The sequence below is a fragment of the Lissotriton vulgaris genome, chromosome 9 (assembly GCF_964263255.1).
Source record: "Lissotriton vulgaris chromosome 9, aLisVul1.2, whole genome shotgun sequence".
Classification (NCBI taxonomy): Eukaryota; Metazoa; Chordata; class Amphibia; order Caudata; family Salamandridae; genus Lissotriton; species Lissotriton vulgaris.
The window spans coordinates 784022891-784033377 of record NC_141697.1 but is presented as its reverse complement, the minus strand read 5'-3'; the positions used below and the strand labels follow the sequence as shown (position 1 = coordinate 784033377).

General features: G+C 46.0%; 1 protein-coding gene across 1 annotated transcript in view; it reads left to right on the top strand.

Annotated features, from left to right (window-relative positions):
• The first annotated feature begins 408 nt into the window (after positions 1-408).
• The window catches only part of LOC147692257 (maestro heat-like repeat-containing protein family member 1), a 75497-nt gene continuing 65418 nt past the window's right edge, over positions 409-10487 (top strand). The window contains exons 1-3 of the mRNA XM_086936759.1: positions 409-435; positions 737-878; positions 2588-2640. Coding sequence (XP_086792885.1) covers positions 409-435; positions 737-878; positions 2588-2640 — 222 coding nt within the window. The remainder of the gene's footprint in view (positions 436-736; positions 879-2587; positions 2641-10487) is intronic.

Here is a 10487-nt window from a genome sequence, read left to right as displayed (position 1 = left end):
ACAACTCTAGCAGCAACCTTAGTGGTAGGGGACCTTTGCCAGTATCTGCAGTGATCTCAAAGTATCCTCATGACCTCTAGAGCATCAATAACTATACAACTTGATTTGTTTGAAATTTTCTTGATTTTAACTTTCGTAATGTGATGACTTTTGCATTTTTGGTTTTATGTAATGGTTTTCAGTAACCAACAATAAATATCATTCATTCATTCATTCATTCATTTATTCACTCTAGAGCATCAATGAAACATCACCCATCTCCCCACCCTCTTCTTTGCAGGTACAACTATGTGTCATAAGTGTGTGTATCAGCCATATATCTTTCTTTAGCAAGTGTTACTCAGTATTATATTAACTGAGTATGACACAGCTTCTTTCTTTTGTATCTAAACAGCTGAAGGCCTTCCAATGCGCAGCCTGTTCATCAGACTACTAGTGAGTATCACATACCACCCCCACCATATTCCACCAGATCCCTTTTTGCCAAGTTCTTTGCTGGCATTTCTATACAACTTGCCCATGAGGATCTTAAATTCAACTCAGCTTTTATCCATATGAATTTGATGGTTTTATTTCCAGTCTATTGGTTATCAGTACAACATACTGCCTACATTGTACAGAAACAGCCAACATGTGGATTGTATAGAAAACAAGATAGCATTTACAGATACTTTAAAGCTCAGAGTAAGACCTGATGAAATGATCATGTTTTGAATACTTTGTTGTGGATTTTCAGGTAATTTCTTCTTATCCCCACTGGGATGTCGAAAGGGGAACCTCGGTGTTGGCTCTTCTCGAGCACCTGATTCCTTCAAACTACCCATTTCTAGTGGGACTCGTAAAAATGAAGATTCCCCCCCTGATAGCATGTTTAGAAGGTAAGACACCAATGCATGAGCCAGTGAGCACACAAATTAAACAAGCATTAATGGTATTTAAACAAGCATTGACAAAGCCAATAATTCTGGTGTTCGCTGCTAGCGTTTGGGCTTTGTTCACGCTTGTATGTTTTAACGGTTTTTGTAAAACTTTTTTTGTGGGAGGAGACATCAGGAACTCACCAAGATAAAAAACATATTGTCTAAAGTATAAAATATTGTTTTGGTCTTGAAAAGTCCACATTCTCATAGTAGTCCCTGGAATTCAATAAAAATACTCTGTGTGTGAATATATTCCTTGTCTAAAAGTAGAATGTCATCACTCAGTGAAGTTAGCCTAGGGCTGATTGGCCCATTGTGAATGCTGGGGAGGACAGAAGAGAATGTGTTTGATATGACACAATAGATCCGCGAATGAGGAGGTCTGTATAAGTAAGCAACAAAAAAAAAAAAGAAATAAATACACATAGTCATTTTTTGTAGCCGGCTGCTGCCATACTCCAAACCGCATCGACAGAAGCTTCATACAAGTTCTGGGTTCCTCATGTTGACAGCATTGGTTTGCTGAAAATCAGTTAGTGACAAAGCTTCTGCAATGAAGTGCTTCAGCTGTCAGACGCAGGCTTGATCACATAAAGAAGCGGTATCTTGTATCCACGTTTTAAAGTGCACATTTGCTCAAAGATTCCATGAACATAGAAAAAATACTTCTTCAATATATCCAAGGCCATCATGATTATTACACTTCTCAGATCTGCAACAGGTCTTATATTTCAATTGTGACTTATTTTAACAATGCAGTATCACCACTTCTTCGAAATTATTGAGTTTGAAAAAAGTCCACAAGTGGCTTCAATATAAAACACATTTATTAACACCAAACGTTGTCTCTACTTTTATATTAGAAGCAGGTATTAGTCAGGGTACATGGGAGGGTAGATTAGCTTACAGATTAGCCTACTTGGGCATAACATTGTTTGTATGAAGAGTAAGGCTGAACAGGGTATTTTACCACAATTAATATGTAGGAAAATGTTATGACACTGGTTCAACCATTAGTTGCAGTTAAAAGAAATGTTTTAAATGTTGCATAACTGAATTCTATTATGTGAGAATTTCACAATGAGGGACATTAAGAAGAGTTGGCGATATTACATTGGTAGTAATAACTTGATATGTATTACTGTTAGGTTGCACACTCTTGTTTTCTGAAACACAAGACATATTTCAGTCTGTGTATACCAGATATCATGTGGAAGTGTTTTAATGTGTTTTTAGATAGATATTACTTATTATAATTTCATTTAGGTGAATTATGAAGTGTTAAAATCATTTTGGTCTTGGATATAGTAAAATAGTTTTTGTATATGTATATGTGATTTTAGAGCAAGTATGCACTTTTAACTCTGAACTATGATGATGATCCCCTTTGTGATCATGGCTGCACCTGACAGCCGAAATGCTTAAGGGCAGAAGCTCTGTAATACACTAATTTAAGGAGTTAAGAGTAACATCAAGTGCACATGAATAAGTGAGGGCCTTGAAATCAATTACTAGGTGAGGCTGAACCAACAGACATATTTTTCACACTTTGAACTGTGTGATTCTACTTCTGCCAGTGCTTGGTATGTAAGCCTTTGGCCTTTAAAATGCGTCTTGACGTTTACCTTTACTTACCTATATATCTTTTTTTCCAACTGCTATTTCAGCTTCAACGGAAGGAACCTTTGGCTTGGCACTGTGGAAATGCATCCTTGTTTCAGTAAGGATTATTTGATAATGAATGTCACACATGACTCTTGACTCTTTGTTTTCTTCCATAACAACTCATTCAGAGTGAATATATGCAGATATTTAATTCACCCCTTCATTGTGTTGTTCTGCTATGTGGTTGCAATATTTTCACCCTATTTCTATTGTTTCTCTGGATTATGATAGTTTCTATGACCTTGATTATGATTGGGCACAGAGGGGGAGAAGCCGTACTGGGTACACAACATTTTCCTAGGCTGTAATATCTACAAGCAGCATTAATAACCTCTTTGGCCCAAGTTGACACTCAGAAATTTAAAAATCATGTACTTACTGCACCTAGTCCTGCATGCATCATAGTGTATCCCCATGTTTTACTCAGGTAAATTACAGGCTCTGCTGTGATTAATATTAATGTTAATGTGGGTGTACTTGTAAAGCGCACTGTGACTCCAAGGAGTATCCTGGCGCTGAAGACCGCTGGGGAACCCGTCCTTGTTTTCCCTGTGAGATGGTCCCTTTGTGGGTATCTCCAAGGTGAAACAAGGCATCCCCGGCGTCTGTGGGGGGCCGTTGTAAAGATGAGGCAAGCTTAATGCCCAGAGTTGCCGAGTGTGTTCCCTGGTTAGAGTAGGCACCGAGGCGAGAATTATCGAGTCCGTTTGACCCTGGTTCACGACCCTGCCGCGTCGGGAATTGAACCCTGGTCCCGGGCCGTTCTCTGTTTACGGGTCTGCCGCCTCTAACCAGTGAGCCACACCACTCCACCACAATCCATTACTCATAAATTTGACTGCTGTTGCACTGGGCTAAAAATGTAGCCACACACTGGTAATCGGGTACTCTGTCTTTTTTTGACCCCAGGATAGTCACAGTAGCACAAAGTTCTTTTTCTCCATAGATTGTCACAATATTCCTCTTCCTGCCCATTGCTTTTCGAATTATCAGTATGTTGATATTATGCAGTCGGCTTGGCACATGATCAGTGCTCCCTATCTTCATCTGAATTATCACTCTTTCACCGTTCCAGTTCAACCTTGTGATGGCCATGTAATAGCTTTCTCTATTCATCCCTTGGTTAGCCCACTACTACTTGGTTCCTTTTTAATTCCCAGACAGTCATATTAACTGTATTTTGACGAGGTCATCACACTCCACTATGCTATTATTATGCTCCTTGTAGGAAGGTGGAATCTGACTACATTGTTGCCCCCACTTTTTTCTTGGTGTTTTGATGGTTTTTGACTTAGTTTGACTGGGAACCTGCTAGTCAGGTCCCCAGCCTGTCTGCTTTCTCTTATAAATTGATTCCATGTACTTTAGATACACTGCAGATTGGATTCTAGGGTACCCTTATAAATCCCTAGTATATGGTATACTATGTACCCAGGGCATAGGTACCCCAGAGGCCTCCCAGGGGCTGCAGCATGTATTATACCACCCCTGGGAAGCCTTCCAAAATTAAACAACAGGTCTGCTACACCAGACTGTGTAAGGTGGTGTATGCAGCCCTTACTCATATACATTTTCATATAGGTGTCTATTCACTACACATATGAACCTATCAGTCACCCCTATGGCAGGCCTTATCAATCCTGAAGGCAGGGTGCTGGGATTTGTGTGAGAGGGTGCCCATACATGAGCAGAGCCCCTCTACAGCCTTCGGAATCTATCTTACGGGGTTGTTAGTGATGCAGCTTAGACCATATACTCTTAAGTGTGGTATAACCTCGCGGCTTCACAGGACCATGTGGTTTTGGGGTAAAAAACACATTGGAATCATACCTCCACACCAGTAACTGGTGTGGGAGGTATGATTCCTCCATGGTAGAACCACTAGTGTGGGGCACCGGACTACCCGGTACTAGGTTTCCTTAACGCTGGCATCACAAAATGGATGCTGCAGCCACAGACATGAGTCTGGCCACCTGCTGCTGGACGAAACTCCAGCAGGGGAGGCCTGGACTAAAGGTTTCCTGTCACAGGGAGGTGTAACCACCTCACCTCCCAGACAGGCTTTAGTGTATTGGGGCTGTGCAGGTGAACTCCAAGAGTGCTTTGAAGTCTGCACTGGGAGAACATTTGGTGTCCCTGTGCATAGCCCAGTTCATATCAGTTGCAGGGGCTACCAGCCCCTGCTCTGGCGCGAAACTGGACAAAGGAAATGGGTGTAGCCATCCCTCTTCCCAAACCCTCCCATAGGTTGGTCCCCGGAGTTTGTCCCACCCCTTCCTTGGGTATAAAGTAGGAACCCCTGACTACAGGACTTTAGATTTACCTGGACAAAACTCTGATACTGAATCCTGGAACTTCGACGATCTACCTGACACTAGATGACTGAAGAATCTCTCTTGGAGTAAAGTTACTCCCCTGCGTGGCAGGCACCAAAGACGCATCTGACCGGTTTGCATCTCCGAAGCTACCGCCGGACTCCAAAGAATTTGCAACACAGGAGGTGGGTTTCCAGACTTTCCAGAGGCTAACCTGAGCTCCGAACAAGGCTAAGACCCGTAGCCCTCTTGGGGACAGTGGAACCGGAACCCCTGCACACCATGCACATTTGCAAGTGCATATGCTTCTTGGTGATCCTTGAGGCTATGCTTTGAATTACTTGTAGCCCAGACCCTGTGCCGCATTTCCACCAAAGATTGTTGGCCTACAATCCACGAGTGTTCCGTGAGCCAACCCTTTGTGTTTTCTCTCGAAGTACCTTCGCGATCCCTGGTTCGTCGACCTGTGGGTCCCTGAGAAGGCAACTTTGACTCTCCTTGGGCTTCCCTGGTTGCTCTAGACGTGCCCTGACTCTAAATCACTTGGTGAGTCGCCTGGGCCCTGCTGGTCCACACCAAAGCATCTTTTCTCCTTCTGCGTGGGTTGCTGTTGCTAAGGCTTGTGTTCAATCCGAGCACCGATGCCGCAGCACTCAACATGCTTTGTGGGACAGCTCAAATCCAGCTCCTGGTCATCGTCTATGCCTCCGGGTCCTCGTTGCTGCAGAGTCTCCGGCGCCGTCTCGAACACCAACTCGAGAGGAGGAAGAGGCTCCCTTGCCTGAGGTTTCGACGACTCTGGCTCACCAATCCGAGGAGCAAGTCGACAAGAATCCGGTGCCTCCTCGGGAGCAGCCTGTGGGTTCATACCCTCCATTTCCGGGCCCGGGACAAGACCCTACACAGTATTTAAATGCTATGTATGGTGTCTTCACAAGAGCCATGTACGCCTCTGGAGCACCGGTTGGTCCCATGGGTCTGATGGCCTTTAATCTGGGAGTCCCCCAGATGTATGCTCTGGCGCCGTTCATGCCATTTATGATGGCTCCGGCACCGCCTTGGCATCTCTCGGAGCCGCTGAGGTCTTCGACGCTGATTCCTTCGTCACCGGTGCCAGTTCCTGTTCGACCTCGAGCCCAGTGACCTGGTCCTTCGGTTCTGAGCTCGACGCCGGCTCTGGCTCAATCGTAGTCGATTGCGGATTAGCCAACGCCGTTCCCGAAGGAGAGGTCAAGACGTGAGGCTCAGCGACTTCTAGAGGAACAGAGGTACAGAGAAGTGGAAATAGAAGAAGGTGAGCTGCAGGAATCGGAAGATTTATTTGATGACCTAAGGGAGGCTAGTGGATTGGAACTGTCTCTGGATTGGGAGTTATCATCTGTCCCAGATGCCCCTTCAAAAGATGTGGCGCCATATCATGTGGTCATCAAGAAACCAGCAGAACTGTTGAATTTAAATTTGCCTACTGCGGAGTACAAGTCAAATATATTAACAGAAGTACTCCACTCTCTATCTTCAGTGGTAGAGCCTATGCTTCGTTTTAATGAAGCATTGACAGAGCCAATCTTGGAAGTGTGGCGTAGGCCTCTTGCGGCTCCAGCAGTTTCGAAAGCTGTCGCAAGAAGATATAGGGTGGCTCCTGGAGACCCAGACTTTTTATCTTCTCATCCTTTACTAGAGAGCTTGGTGGTACAGGCAGCCTGCTCCAAAAAATCTGCAGGTGCTTTCCCTCAGGTGCCTGGAGACAAAGACTCTAAAAAACTAGACCAATCCACAAAGAAAGTTTTTTCTTCAGCGAGCATGGCTCTCAAAGCAACAAACGCCACATGCCTCTTAGGGCGTTACATCCACGCTCTGATGGATTCTGTTAAACAGTTGGCCCCTAAAATTCCAGAGGAGGACAGACATAACTTTAATGAGGTGCTTGTTGATACACAAGCTGCTGCTCGACAAGTCATCCAGAGTGGTTTGAACACAGCTGACTCTGTGGCGAGAGACATGGGGTCTTCTATTGCCACCAGAAGAGCAGAATGGTGAAGACTTCCGAATTCTCTGCTGATGTCCAGGCTGCCTTAGTGGATCTGCCTTTTGATGGCTTGGGACTTTTTGGGAAAAAGGCTGATGCTGCGTTGGAAAGATTCAAAGGTAGCAGAGCAACAGCCAGGTCTTTGGATCTACAGTCCAGAGGAACTGTGAGTAGAAGGTATAGGGGATTTGGAAGGTCCTCCTTTCGAGCCTACAACCAGCCGCAACAGCAGCAGCAACAGCAGCAGCAACAGCAAAATCCGCTGTACAAATCGTACAGGGGCAGACAAAGAACTGGTCCTCGAGGACGTCAAGCTTCCTCCTCCTCCTCCTCTTCCTCTTCCCACCCTCCTCCAACCTCAGCAAAGCAGCCTTATATCCGCCATTCCGGATAATGCGGGTCCTGTGGGGGGTCAACTTACCTATTTTCTACAAGATTGGGAATCGGTCACATTTAACCTTTGGGTTCTCAATCTCGTGGAGAATGGGTATGCTCTTCCCTTTCGGGAATTCCCTCCGAGTTACCCTCCTTGCCAAGAGTTTTGCTCAGATCACCTGCTACTTCTGCAGGAGGAAGTTCTGGCGTTACTAAGAAAAGGTGTGATAGAGGTCGTTCCGGAGCAGGAAAGGGGTCAGGGATGCTACTCCCGGTATTTCCTGATACCCAAGAAGGATGGCAGACTTCGTCCGATCCTGGACCTCAGGATCTTGAACCTCTTTCTGAAACAGGAGAAGTTCAAGATGCTCACGCTTGCGCAGGTTCTTCAAACGCTGCTGGAAGAAGACTGGATGGTGTCGATCGACTTGCAGGATGCATATTTTTACATCCCCATCCTGAAGTCACACAGGAAGTATCTCCGTTTCACGGTGGGTTCGCAGCATTACCAGTTTGCGGTCCTTCTGTTTGGTCTTACTACTGTACCTCAAGTCTTCACCAAGGTGATGGCTGTGGTGGCAGCACATCTCAGAAGGTCAGGGATATGAGTATTCCCTTATCTGGACGATTGGTTGATCAAAGCAGAATCTCCAGAGAAAGTGCTCCATCATCTGCAAGTCACAACTCAGTTGTTGTACAGATTGGGATTTTCGATAAATGTACCCAAATCTCACCTGGTGCCCTCCCAGTGCAACCTGTTCATAGGTGCTATACTGGATACAACTGTGTATCGGACATTCCCTCCTCCTCAAAGGATTCGCAACATACAGGAAATGATTCCTTTATTTTACAATGGAGCGGTCTTTCCAGTCCTGAAGGTTCTTAGTCTGCTCGGTCTGATGGCTTCCTGCATTCTGCTGGTCAACCATGCACGCTGGCACATAAGGGCACTCCAGTGGTGCCTCCGCAGGCAGTGGTATCAACACAACGGAGATCTCAGGGAGTCTGTGGGGATCTCAAGAGAAGCTGCAGTGGATCTGACTTGGTGGGGCATGAAAGGCAATCTGTCTCAAGGAAAGCCTTTTCAACTGCCTCCGTCGGTGGCCACAGTGATAACGGATGCATCCACCCTAGGGTGGGGTGCTCATCTGGGGGATCTGGAGATCAAGGGTCTTTGGTCTCCAGAGGAAAGGTTACTCCACATCAGTCTTCTGGAATTGTGGACAATTCGTTTGGTGCTCAAGTCCTTCCTCCCTTCCCTTCGCGGTCAGTCGGTTCAGGTCCTGACGGACAACACGACCGCGATGTGGTATGTCACAAGCAGGGAGGAGTGGGATCGCAGTGTCTCTGCAGAGAGGCTCTGCGTCTTTGGTCTTGGGTTCAGGACCATCAGATTTGTCTGATGGCAAATCATCTGGCCGGAGTTCTGAACGTACGTGCAGACAGTCTCAGTCAGCAGCTCTCGGCTGATCACGAGTGGAGGCTTCATCCGGAGGTGGTTTTGTCACGTCTTTCGGACGTGGGGAACTGTTCGGGTGGACCTGTTTGCCACTCACGAAAATGCTCACTGCCTGTCATTTTGCAGCCTCCAGTATCCGATGCAGGGAGCTTTGGGGGACGCGTTTCAGTTGAGTTGGGACTCAAGACTCATTTACGCATTTCCTCCCATATCCTTGATTCCTCGGGTTCTGAAGAAGATACGTCAAGACCGGGCCCAAGTCATATTGATCGCCCCGGATTGGCCAAGAAGGATGTGGTACACAGATCTTCTCCACCTCTCCTCGTGCCCGCCACTCCGTCTCCCTCTGAGGGCAGATCTCCTCTCTCAGATGGAGGGGCAGGTTCTACACCCCCACCTCCAGACCTTACACCTTCATGCCTGAAGATTGAACGGGGCAACCTAAATTCTTCTTCTCTCCCACATGACGTGGTGGATGTCATTTTATCGGCCAGGCGTGATTCCACCAAGTCTATCTATTCTTATAGATGGTCTAAGTTTGTCTCTTGGTGAGGGGAGAAGTCCATTGACCCTTTGAAGGCTCGATTGTCTGACATACTTCAGTTTGCTCTTTCTTTGGCTCAGCAAGGGTTTGCTGTAGCTACGGTCAAAGGTTATCTTTCGGCCTTGTCGGCATTTCTCTGTCTGCGGGATCAGCTGTCCTTATTTAAATTTCCTATTGTTTTAAGGTTTTTAAAGGGCCTTACAAATAAATTTCCTCCTACTCCCTTTATTGTGCCTCAAAGGGACTTGAAACTTGTGCTCACTTTCTTGATGGGTTCACCTTTTGAACCTTTGCACAATTGTCCCTTGAGACTGTTGACTTTTAAAACGGTCTTCCTGATTGCAATTACCTCGGCAAGGAGGGTAAGTGAGCTTCAAGCTCTTAGTTCAAAGCCCCAACTCTTGACCATTCATGCCCAGGGCTGCTTTTCTGCTTAAGGTGGTAACTCCCTTCCATCTAGGGCAGTCCGTTACCCTTCCTACCTTCTATCCTCCCCCTCACCCTTCCAAGGAGGAGGAGAGCTTCACCGCTTGGACCCTAAGAGGGCGGTGATCTTCTACCTTACCTGGACAGAACCAGAGAGATCAGAGTGGATGACCAGCTCTTTGTGGGTTTTGTGGAGCCAGAAGAGGCAAGGCGGTGCACAAGAACACATTGTCAAGATGGATTGTCTTTTGTATCAAGATATGCTACACTCTGGCGGGTAAGGAACCTCCTGAAGGTTTAAGAGCTCCTTCTACCAGAGCAAGGTCTGCTACATCTGCTTTGTCTAGGGGTGTGCCTGTAGAGGACATTTGTAGAGTGGCAACTTGGGCCTCCCTCCACACTTTTGCGAAGCATTACTGCTTAGATTTTGAAGTGAGGAATGACGGCCACTTTGCGCGTTCTCCAGGATTTTCTGGTATAGGAGAGTGGACACCCTCCTCCAGGAGTGGGGACTGCTGTGGGACTCTATTCACAAGGTGAGGAATCCACTGGCAGATGTATCCATCAGATGAACAAGTTACTTACCTTCAGTAATGCTTTTTCTTGTGGATATAGTATCTGCCTGTGGATTCCTCACTGGCCCACCCGCTTCCCCATTGTCCACTCTTCTATACCTGTATTAGTGTAATTTTTTTTATGTAAATATTTTATTGTCAAAGGAAATGTGTTAATATTATTGCTTACCTGCATTGACTAC